This window comes from Somniosus microcephalus, chromosome 1 (genome assembly GCF_052327205.1).
Source record: "Somniosus microcephalus isolate GS21.2 chromosome 1, FLI_Smic_1.0, whole genome shotgun sequence".
Classification (NCBI taxonomy): Eukaryota; Metazoa; Chordata; class Chondrichthyes; order Squaliformes; family Somniosidae; genus Somniosus; species Somniosus microcephalus.
Genome location: NC_140987.1, coordinates 63,112,744 through 63,124,806, shown reverse-complemented (window position 1 = coordinate 63,124,806; position 12,063 = coordinate 63,112,744). Strand labels below are relative to the sequence as shown.

The 12,063-nt window shown below is 40.9% G+C and overlaps 1 protein-coding gene across 4 annotated transcripts in view; it reads left to right on the top strand.

Moving 5' to 3' along the window:
* The window catches only part of aggf1 (angiogenic factor with G patch and FHA domains 1), a 57,585-nt gene that overhangs the window by 35,357 nt on the left and 10,165 nt on the right, over window positions 1-12,063 (top strand). For all 4 annotated transcript variants that reach the window (XR_015077658.1, XM_085982550.1, XM_085982556.1 and 1 more), the window contains 4 exons: window positions 1,269-1,608; window positions 7,098-7,203; window positions 10,212-10,263; window positions 10,866-10,967. Coding sequence is in view for 3 of the 4 variants with exons in the window: in XM_085982550.1 (XP_085838676.1) it covers window positions 1,269-1,608; window positions 7,098-7,203; window positions 10,212-10,263; window positions 10,866-10,967 (600 nt within the window). In the remaining variant the exon portion in view is untranslated. The remainder of the gene's footprint in view (window positions 1-1,268; window positions 1,609-7,097; window positions 7,204-10,211; window positions 10,264-10,865; window positions 10,968-12,063) is intronic.

The window sequence follows — 12,063 nt, the reverse complement described above, 5'->3', positions numbered from 1 at the left end:
ATCCCCGGAACCATTCTGGTAAATCTCCTCTGCACCCTCTCAAGGGCCTTCACATCCTTCCTAAAGTGTGGTGACCAGAACTGGACGCAGTACTCCAGTTGTGGCCTAACCAGCGCTTTATAAAAGTTCAGCATAACTTCTCTACTTTTGTACTCAATACCACTATTTATGAAGCCCAAGATCCCACATGCTTTGTTAACCACTCTTTCAATATGTCCTGCCACCTTCAGGGACCTATGCATATTAACTCCCAGGTCCCTCTGTCCCTGCACACTCTTTAAAACTGTGCCATTAAGCGTATATTGCCTCTCCCTGTTCCTTCTGCCAAGTGCATCACCTCACACTTCTCTGTATTAAATTCCATCTGCCACTTGTCTGCCCATTCTGCTAACCTTTCTATGTCCTGTTGCAGTCGATTGGTATCATCAGCACTGTTTGCCACACTTGGTGTCATCGGCAAATTTAGAGATTCTACTCTGTATTCCAATATCCAGGTCATTTATATCAAAAAAAGCAAGTGACTTTTATTCTGATGAAAATTTCTTCTGTGTTCTGTATTTCACTGTTAATTGTGTGGTTTTCAATTGTTTTAATATTAGTGCTGTGTATCATTCTTTATTGATGAAATCTTATTACATATAGTCCTTTAATCCAAATAGCAGTAGTTGATGATATGCAATGATTGGAATGGTGATATAGGCATGTGAGACTTTCTTTACATTTTACATATGTGTCAGCTGTGGCTCAGTTGGTAGCACCCTTGCTTCTGAGTCAGAAGGTTGTGGGTTCAAGTCCCTCTCCAGAGACTTGAGCACAAAAATCTAGGCTGCCACTCCAGTGCAGTGCTGAGGTTCCGTCGTTTAGATGAGACGTTAAACGGAGGCTCTGTCTGCTTTCTCAAGTGGACGTAAAAGATCCCATGGCACTATTTCGAAGAGAGTGGGGAGCTATCCCCTGTTTTGTGGAAACTTGCTGTGTGCAAATTGGCTGCCGCATTTCCTACATTACAACAGTGACTACACTTCAGAAAGTACTTTATTCACTTTGGGATGTCTGATGGTCGTGAATGGTGCTATATAAATGAAAGTCTGTGTCTTTTTATATAAAACACTTTACAACGTTTTCCTGAAATTTTCACTGCTACACATAAAGTATCCAAGGATCAATGATATTTGAAAGTTTTGAGGTTCCATTTGTCATTGATAAATACCGTAAAACACTTTCAAGCCAGGTCCTTGAAATTTGATATTTGTACTATTTCCTCTAAGGATACTGAAGCTGAAATACCGAAAGCTTCAAGAAATTACAGGTCCTGGGACCCAGAAGAGAGCGAGGTGTCGTCAGAAGAGCCAGTAAAAAAACGAAAGAAAACAAAAGTGGAGGATATTGGCCAGGGTTCATCCAATGAACTTAGTCCGAATGTGGACACGAGTATCCAAGATGAAGAGGATGTTGAAGTGAAATTGGAGGAGAAAGAAGAGGCTGGATTTGGAAGTGAACCAGAGGAAGGAGAAATTACGGATTCCGACAAAGAAGATAGTTGTGCAGATGAAGAGACGGAAGAAGAGTCAAGTGAAGATGAAGACGATGAGAGTGAGAAAGAAGAAGGTAAGTGACAGTTTACTGTATATAGTGTTGTATTAAGTAATACCATTAGGATTTATATAAAATCAGGTGCAAAAGTCACACAATTACAGAGATATAGATGGATACTGTGGTGGTGTGGGTTCTTTTAATCACATAGTAATGAAAAAGTATTTTTAAATACAATGATATTCCACCCATTTGGCAGGTGCAGCTCCATGCCAGTCTCTTCCAACTCTCTACTGTCTGGAGGAGGCAACCCTGCCCCCATGTACCCCAGGCCTGCTAAATTAGCATAAATTATTTGGATAGCCCTGAATTTTAAATAATGCTCCATCTGCCCTTCTTTATCTGAATCAATATTTAAACAAATCCAACTATTGTGTTTTTTAATTAAAGTGTTCCAAAATTCAGAATATTATTAAACTTATTATCGTGGTAGCTGGTACTTTGCCCATATCCTTGCACGTTCACTGAATATATGTATAGATAAGTCCGCAAATTATTTCCTTTTGTGCTTGGAAATGATCTAGCCTTATAGATTGTTCAGCCCGTCTCTCAGAACAAGGTGTAGATACCTCCAACCTCATGCATTTTGGGTGGCTGCATTTTGGTGATCCCAGTTATCTCTGCTCTTTTGCAAGGACTTTGGCCTCTAACAGTCTGTTGATTCTGTCACAGGCACAAAATGATGCTTATTCTGTTTCACTGAACCATTGTGTCTCGACAACGAATGATCGAAGTGTGGCTGTCTTGTGTATCGGTGTTCTTGTGTCTGCTGGCCAAATTTGATGTTCATTGTTGCATCTTGGTAGTTCCCTTGTCCTGTGTCATGAATTGAAGTCTCCAATTTGACATGTCTTTCATGCTTTCTCTGAAACTTGCTTGGCACGGCTATGTAGGGTTGAGATTTGCTGGAAGCACTAGTAGAGATTTCTTAACTGAATACCCATTAACCATTCTGCAGGGCTGCGTCTGTTTGTCAGTGCGACTGGTATGGTATGTTTAAAAAAAAAAAAGAGTTTTTCAACTTTCTGAGCAGGTTCTTTGTAGTTTGCAGTACGCTCTCTACATTCCTGATACTTGTCATGTGAGCAAATCAATATTGCTTAGGAAATATTAACAAAATCCAGAGTAGAAAATTTGGCCCAACAACAACAAGTATTTATATAGCGTAATAAAACGTCCCAAGGTGCTTCACAGGAGTGTTAAAAAACACAATTTGACACCGAGACATACAAGGAGATATTGGGGCATATGACCAAAAGCTTTGTCAAAGAGGTAGGTTTTAAGGAGCCTCTTAAAGGAGAAGAAAGAGGTAGAGAGAGAATTCCATAATATTGATTTCAGGTGTTCCGCAATTCGAGTTGTCAATCCTCCAGAATTGACCAGGAATTTCCAGGAATTGAAGGTTAATCTCCTGGACACTACTGTGAGTAACCCGGGAGAATAATCATTAGGGCATTAAAAAAAAAGTGTATTATTTTTATTTTCTTTGAACATTTTCGATTATTAGTTAGAAAAATAGTGGAGATGGGAAAAAGGCTGTTTGACTGGGCGGAGCGGTCGGAGGTCATGTGGTGAAATCTCCAGGAATAGGTCCAACTAGAGTCAGCAACCTTATCCACAATGTCTTGTGGCATGGTGTGAGTCAACTGTGCTCATCTAGGAAATGCAAGAAGTATTCTATAATGAAAGGATATGGTACCTTTCCATTTGAGTAAATAATTCCCAGCTTTGTTCCAGACAAAGCAGATGGTATCATGAGCTCAACCAGTTTCATACTTTCCTCCTAGGATTTTAGACGGCTCTGAACAAATTTGAGTTGTATTCAAGGCAAGTCACTGGCTTATCAAATATTTTCTCAATATTTCCCAATGCTTCGATGTGCAGTGTGCACTTCCTCTAGCATCTGGGTCATGTTGATGTGGCAATCACTAGACGCTCCGTTTCTAGACCAATCCATCTTGCAGTGACAATTCTCTTTTCACAGTCTAGTTCATTCTTAGTTCATTCTTTTCTGGGCAGCCTTCCATATAGTAATCCACAATTGGAATCAGACTGCATACTTCTTCGATCTTTATTTGTACAGTATCGTCATTTCTTATGGGCGATTTTCAGTTCATGGTAGGTTCTGGACAGTAGGGTTCACATAAACATCCAGATCGTCAAGAAAACTCTGAGCTTTCTTAGTCACTTCTGATACTGGAGCTTGTGATAGACTATCAACTGTTGTAAGGGCTTTTCCTAAAATTTTAGAAGTTGTATACGATAACTTCATGAAGTACCTGTATAATCAAAAAAATCTCTATCACAGTGGTAGTGCATCCTTGTTTTTAAATTCCTCAGCAGCACCTCCCAAACCCACGACCTTTACCACCTAGAAGGACGAGGCCAGCGGGCTCAGAGGAACACAACCACTTCCAAGTTCCCCTCCAAGTCACACACCATCCTGACTTGGAAATATATCGCCGTTCCTTCATCGTCGCTGGGTCAAAATCCTGGAACTCCCTACCTAGCAGCATTGTGGGAGTACCTTCACCACACGAACTATAGCGGTTCAAGGCGGCGGCTCACCACCACCTTCTCGAGGGCAATTAGGGATGGGCAATAAATTCTGGCCTTGCCAGTGACGTCCACATCCCGTGAATTAATTTAAAAAAAATGCCAATATTGATTGGTTTGTGATTGTTCTCCGGTTGGAAACTTTTACAAAAGAAAGACGTGCATTTATATAGCGCCTTTCACGACCTCAGGATGACCCAATGAAGTACTTTTGAAGTGTAGTCACTGTTGTAATGTAGAACTCCCCTGCTCTTCTTCGAAATAGTGCCATGGGATCTTTTACGTCCACTGAGAGAGCAGACGGGGGCCTCGGTTTAACGTCTCATCCAAAACACAGCAAATGCCTGGGTGGTTTTGTTTCCCCTGTTAGATATAGTTGAACTTTCATAGCAGGTCTATCATACATAGCAATTGACTGCCCGTATCTTTTCAGGGTATCCTTTAACTCCTGGCGAGTCTGAAGATTCACCTAATAATTCAGTGCAACTTCTTCCTTCATCTTGGAGTGTCGTAAGGTCTGCCTTGATTTGTCAAACATGTTCTCTTTAGATCTCCTCGTATACCAGGCTAGTATCTATTTGACATACTCCTTCCAATTCCCGTGGCTGCAGTGTGTACCATCTACAAGATGCACTGCAGCAACTCACCAAGGCTTCTTCGGCAGCACCTCCCAAACCCACGATCTCTACCACCTAGAAGGACAAGGGCAGCAGGCGCATGGGAACACCACCACCTCCAAGTTCCCCTCCAAGTCACACACCATCCTGACATGGAAATATATTGCCGTTCCTTCGTCGTCGCTGGGTCAAAATCCTGGAACTCCCTCCCTGTCAGCACTGTGGCAGTACCTTCACCACACAGACTGCAATGGTTCAAGAAGGCGGCTCACCACCACCTTCTCGAGGGCAATTAGGGATGGGCAATAAATGCTGGCCTTGCCAGTGATGCCCACATTCCATGAACGAATAAAAAAACAAAAATTCCTCTAATAACTCTCCAATACTTCTTAACAATTAAGGTCAGGGTGGAGCTGAACTCTTTCCAATTAATGTGTAGCCGCTATATTCTTAGTGCTCTGTTTAGAGGCATAAGGCATTGAAGAAACTCTGTATAGATCTCTCCTCTTGTTTTCTTTAGTTAAATGTTGCTCTCTTGATAATTACATTTTTACATAACATGAAATGTTTCTGCAGCTGTCTTTTTTCTTTCTGCTTTACTGTTTCTGTAAACAGTCCCCGTCTCTTACTTATTTGAAACCTATATCCTTTATCCCTACCCCTGCTCGGAAGTGGCATAGCTGTGGTGAAACAATTAAACTCAATCGTGGCAAATATATTTACATGGAATTCATAGTTTGAAATTATTTCCAATGCTAGTCCACTTCATACAGGACAAACTATTGTCCATATTTACTTCCAAATAAGTGATTCACAGAAGCAAAACATCAAACACTTCTGCCACTGGGCTGAATATCCATCCACCCTGCAGCGTCGGCACACTGTAGCTGTAGTATGTACTATCTACAGGATGCACTGCAGCAACTTACCAAGATTACCTCAACGGCATCTCCCTTCCCTGCAACCTCTAGCACCGAGAAGGACAAGAGCAGCAATGTTATGGGTACACTAACATATTTAAGGGGAGGCTTCATAGAATCATAGAAATTTACAGCACAGAAGGAGACCATTTGGCCCATCTTGTCCGTGCAGGCCAAGCTATCCACCCTAATCCCACTTTCCAGCACTTGGTCCGTAGCCTTGTAGGTTACGGCACTTCAAGTGCATATCCAAGTACTTTTTAAATGAGATGAGGGGCTCTGCCTCTACCACCCTTTCAGGCAGTGAGTTCCAGACCCCCACCACCCTCCGGGTGGAAAAATATTCTCCTCAAATCCCCTCTAAACCTCTGACCAATTACTTTAAATCTATGCCCCCTGGTTATTGACCTCTCTGCTAAGGGAAATAGGTCCTTCCTATTCACTCTATCTAGGCCCCTCATAATTTTATACACCTCAATTAGGTCTCCCCTCAGCCTCCTCTATTCCAAAGAAAACAACCCCAGCCTATCCAATCTTTCCTCATGGCTAAAATTCCCCAGTCCTGGCAACATCTTCGTAATACTCCACTGCACCCCCTCTAGTGCAATCACATCCTTCCTGTAATGTGGTGACCAGAACTGCACGCAGTATTCTAGCTGAGGCCTAACTAGTGTTTTATACAGTTCAAGCATAATTGATATGGTGGACAGCTCTTTGTCGGCTTGATGCATACATGAGGGAGAATGAAGGGAATAGAGGGATATGGGGGCAGGGTGGGAAGAGGTACAGGAAACTTTCGATTAACCGGCCCCTAAATAACCGGAACGCTCTATCCACCGGCAAAATTCAGGAGTCGGTTCAGGTAACTTTTTTTTACTTTTATTACTTTTTTTACTCCATTTGTTGCTGTGCAAGGGTGTAGCTGAAGCTGTTGCTAAGCTACAGAGACGCTTGCAACTTGTGCCGATTGTTTTGAAGTTGTTGCAGGGTTTGTTGCTTTATACTGAGCTCTGTATCTTTTACTATAGCGTTCGGTTATCCGGAATTGTTGATGAACTGGCACCACGTCGGTCCCATCCGTGCCGGATACCAGAAAGTTTCCTGTAATTTGAGTGGGAGGAAGCTGCTGAGTGTTTCCATCATTTTCTTTCAGATTTCCAGCATCCGCAGTATTTTGTTTTTGTTGAATGTACATGAACCATGTCTTGCTGAATATGCAGGACCTTCATATAATTAGCATGACAAGAATAATTACAAGCACTCTTAATGATTTAAAGCAAAAATATGTGTGTTGCACTTTCATAAAGCTTATAATCATGAAGGTCTTAATGTTAATTGTCCCCTACATACAACTAAGAGTGTATTCTTCAAATAATTTCTGTCCTATTCTGTATTACTTTCTAATGTATAGGTCAACCATGGCCCCCATGTATCCGTGTGATGGTGGTGCGATCACCAGTCCTGGAACCTGGTACACTCTTCATCATCACTGCAGTGAAGTCAGCTACCATTGGAAGGTATAGGACAGACTATTATAGATCCTTGTATTGCTATCCCAGTTAACCAAGGTTGGACTGTATGGGATTTTATCTGGCACTGTGCCGCAAGGTTTCTGCAACTTTTTGTGGGAGGAGTTTAATTATTATCCTGTTCTGCTGCTATCTTGCGATAAAATAGAAAAACATATTCTTGGCTTTTTTCTTCAAACGATGATCACTGTGATTCATTCAAATTGTCAGCACTTACTAAGATATTTATGTCCTGAAAAGATTGTGTTTTTTTTAGTAAAAATTGTTCCAGTTTTCTAAATTTGTAAGCTTTTTGGACTCTCCACTTCTGGAACATTTTCTTCAGGACAGGCTGTTCCTGGTAAGTCTGCCTGTTGTATCACAAATATTCTAATGCCAGTAGGTCTGCCTGTTGTTTTCCACATACAATCATATGTAGAACTCTTAATGAGATGTAAAATAGTAATCAGCAACAATTTTATTTGTATCTGTTTTTAACACTTCTGGTGGAAGATACAACTGGTTTTTATTCCAGAACTACGAATAAAGCTGATTCAACCACCACTTAAAATATATGTTATGATGATTGAGAGCACATCATCACTGTCTGCAAAATTTCCTACCTCTGTTACTGTAGTACAGGTCCACAACCCCTTATCCGAAACCCTTGGGACCAGATGTGTTTCGGAATTTTTCGGATTTCAGAACGGTAGCTCTTTTTGACATTTTCACAGTGAAATTAAACTCAAAATCACGAAATAACAAAAAATATCAGAGAGCAGCAGATGCACGTGTGACTGGTAGCAGCGCTGAGACACAACTGACACCGCACACCTGCGTGGGTCAAGCATCGGCCGCGTCGGGTCATGTGTGGCGCCACTCGGGTCATGTCGTGCACACGAGTGATGCTCCACGAAAAAACTTTCGGTTTTCAGAGCTTTTCGAATTTCGGAATTGCGGATAAGGGGTTGTGGACCTGTACTTTGGTATAATATGAACAAATGAGGAAGAACTTCACATTTCCTATGTTCATCATTATGTTCTTCCTCATAGCAGTTCACCCTCCACAGACAAAGCTGCATCTCTCCTGTCCCTCAGTCTTCTCTGTTCGAGCACCTGGAGCTCATCAGTTTTTGTGTACATATTTGCTTTGTTATGTCTACTTAGTTTTTCCCGCTCCCATCAATAGAATTGAATTGCAAATTCAGGACCAGACCTTAAATGCAGCATGAATGGGAGAAGTTTTGTGGCTTGGATGCCCAGCGTAAGAATGTAAAAGCAACAAATTCAGTAGCTTTCCTTCCTTCAAGAAAATGGGATCTTAGTGCGACCATTTTGAACAAGCCTCTGGCATATTTTTAATATTGCCTGTGTCCTTTCTGTGGGGCTTACCAATGATAAATTCCTCAAGGGGACAGATCCTAGAGGCTTATATACAGGAAACTTTGTGCTATCCGGAGGTGAGCTATCCGGCAATCTGGAGCCACCGGCAAAAATCAGCAGCCGTTTTTTATTATTTTTGGGTTTTTTTTTGCTTAGTTTGAACAGTCAAGCTGTGCAAGGTCTGTAGCTATAGCAACAGCTTCAGCTACAGAGCTTTAGGGCCACACCCGAGTGTTTAGAAGCTGTTGCTAAGCAACAGTGTTTGTTGTCAAATACGGAGATAAGAATCTCCGTATCTCTCAACATTAACTCTGGAGAGTACGGAAGTTTTGAGGCAACGGCAGCAGCTCGGTCCCGTGGGTGCCGGATAGCACAAAGTTTCCTGTATGTTTAAACACTTTGAGACTTTTACATACACAACTTAACATTTAACAATCCTAATCGGATGACACCAGTGAAATGAATTCCTTACACAATGTACACAGCCTCAGAAGGAAGTCTTTGCCACTGTTAGACCAAAGTACCCCATCCTGACACCAATATTGTGGTAAGGAAGGAAGTGTTGTGATGATCCCTATTTAAGAATAGTATAATAGTTGTGTTCTTGCAAGGTACCCTGATGAAGGCAGGCATTGTATAATTCTTAAATTTCACAATCCCAGCCAAAGAACAGGATGTTATTGTTTCACATCTTCTTTGGACTCCCATTAGCACAAATATATCAAGTGGCTCGTGCACTGACTGAACAAACTGAAGTATTTTTGAATGCTCTAATGTAGCCAACATGGCACTTATTTTTTTTCTACATCTATAAGTAGTTGGTCTTTTTTATCAAAAAATAGGATTAGGGACTTTCCATAATTTAATTTTATGGCCAATAGGTGAACAGCAGTACAGGTGCACAGTTTTGGGTTCTTCCTCCAAAGTCTCGTAAAGTGCCTGCATCAAGACTAGTCCAGTTACCTTACCCCTGATGTACTGCATACACTGAGTACAAGAATAGTCAATGAATAACAAGTATTGTACTTAAATCTACTTTATTCTGGCCAGTATTAGAAGGCATAATTCTACCTCCTAATTTTATGTTGCAACGATGTTCCACAATAGTATTGATTATTCATTTATCATTCTTGATTAATAGGTTTGGCAAATTTGTGTTTAGCAAAAAAAATTCCAATTTGAAAAACAACAAAGATTGAAAATGCAGATTATTGTGGGTGGAGACATTTGGATCAATAATTTGATAGTATGCTAATATAAAACGGCAAAGGGTTGCTAAAGATCCTCCAGGTATTCTCTTGTTAAACAGTATTCTCTTTTGGAATTGCACATTTAAAATTTTTCCAGTACGCAGTATCCCACTGTGGATGGGACATGGAAGCTGAGTGTCACTCACTGTGAGATGTATAGCTTTTTTGAGAGAGCCAGGAATGTTATTCCCTTAGATGCTTTTATTAACTTTGCATGAAATAATAATCTTTGAATTATATTTATGAAACTGCAGAATATGGAACAGATATAACATAATATGGCATACGGGATTAAGTTTTCAAATCGCTGATGGTAAAAGTAAAGAATGTGTATTGTGCATTCTGTTTTATTTTGTTAAAAGTGTGATTCTTTTTATTTAACAGAGATAAAGACATGGGCCATGCAATCAGAATAGCTGAAATTGGAGTTAGTAAGGTTAGTTATGGAATCACATTAAACTGTAAAAAGCATTAAAAAGATTGTCGCTAGAGATGAATGACGTGACAGATTTAACTAACTAGTTTTATTATAAAAGCAAATACTTTGTAATGTTCTCCATAGTAAAATGTCATATTTCCAGAACTACCTGTTCAGTGAGATATTAAAGTGCCTGCTTCTTGGCATCTTGAATAGCATCCATCTATTAAATGTGATATAACAGTTGCAGAATGTGAATTTTTTTAACTCCCAAAACAGGAGTGTATTTATTTCCCGATCTCTTAATTCCTCACCCCTACCCCATCTACAAATGGTTCTCTTGATCGGAATGATGTGGACGTATATAAGGTGCTTGGCAATTTCACCTGTAAATTCTTGTTTTGTGTCTGTATGGGGAAATGTCTTGCCCCCATTTGATGATATTCTCACCAGCATGGGGAGATGAAGCCCAATAGTGCTGGGAATTGCAGGTGTAGCTTTGCATCCTACCATTCCATGCCACCACAAAGTAGTTCTTCAACACATTTTTGGAATATCTACATTTTGGTCTTTAGTCTGTTGTTTCCTTTTTCTCATGTCCTGATTTACATCTTGTTTAGTTCCATGCTGAAGTATACTTTGATCAAGATCTGCAGGAGTACATGCTGGTAGACCAGGGGAGCCAGAATGGGACTGTGGTCAATGGGAATAGGATCCTCATGGTAAGGTTATGTTACTGTTATCAGATAGTAAGATCTTTTTACTGGCCTTTCTCAGCGCTGGGTGTGGGAGTGCGGTCGCTTTTCACGCCAAGAGAAATTGAGATGAAGTTTGTTTTATTCTCAGAAAACCATTCTGTACAGTAGACTAACATTGCTTTGAGTTCAGCGAGAGACAGCTCTTCACTATCAGAGCATCATTGCATTTATTTTAAAAAAAACATTCCCCACACAAAATACATTCTGTTTGTACTTTTCATGGAGTTGTTTTGTTCATTAAGGTGAGAGCTGTCCATACTGGCAAGTGAAATACTTTTTCTGTTTTGGGCTCTCCCACATCAGTTGTCATAGTCAGGTGTAGAACTCCCAACAAAGTGCCTCAATCCCTCCCCCACCCAAACCTCAGAAGAACACTCCCCATTGTACAGATCCCTGCTCTAGTGACCATAATGACGGTAACTTTGTTATGTGAGCAGAACTTTGAGGTCACTTCAGGGGATATTCTGCACAAAATGATCTGTTCCTAAAATTCTAACTCAACAATAATAAGAGGCAAATGATGCAATGATTTTAGGAAGTGAGCAGAAGAACAAGTTCTGACTTCTGGGGTTGACCTTCTGGACATTCTAACTTCCTCGAAGCTGCACAGACACAGACCCCTACGTACTATCATCCGTCATGTGTTACGGTTCTCCCGGGTCTTGGGGAATGACATGAATCAGTCATTCATGAAAGAAAGACTTATGAAATAATACATAGACACATAGAAGATAGGAGCAGGAGTAGGCCATTCGGCCCTTCGAGCCTGCTCCGCCATTCAATGAGATCATGGCTGATCATCCAAATTCAGTACCCTGTCCCTGCCTTCTCCCCATATCCCTTGATCCCTTTAGCCTTAAGAAATATATCCAACTCTTTTTTGAATATATTTAATGAACTGGCCTCCACCGCCCTCTGTGGCAGAGAATTCCACAGATTCACCACTCTCTGGGTGAAGAAATTCCTCCTCATTTCAGTCCTAAATGGCTTACCCCTTATCCTTAGACTATGACCCCTGGTTCTGGACTCCCCGGCCATCATAAACATCCTTCCTGCATCT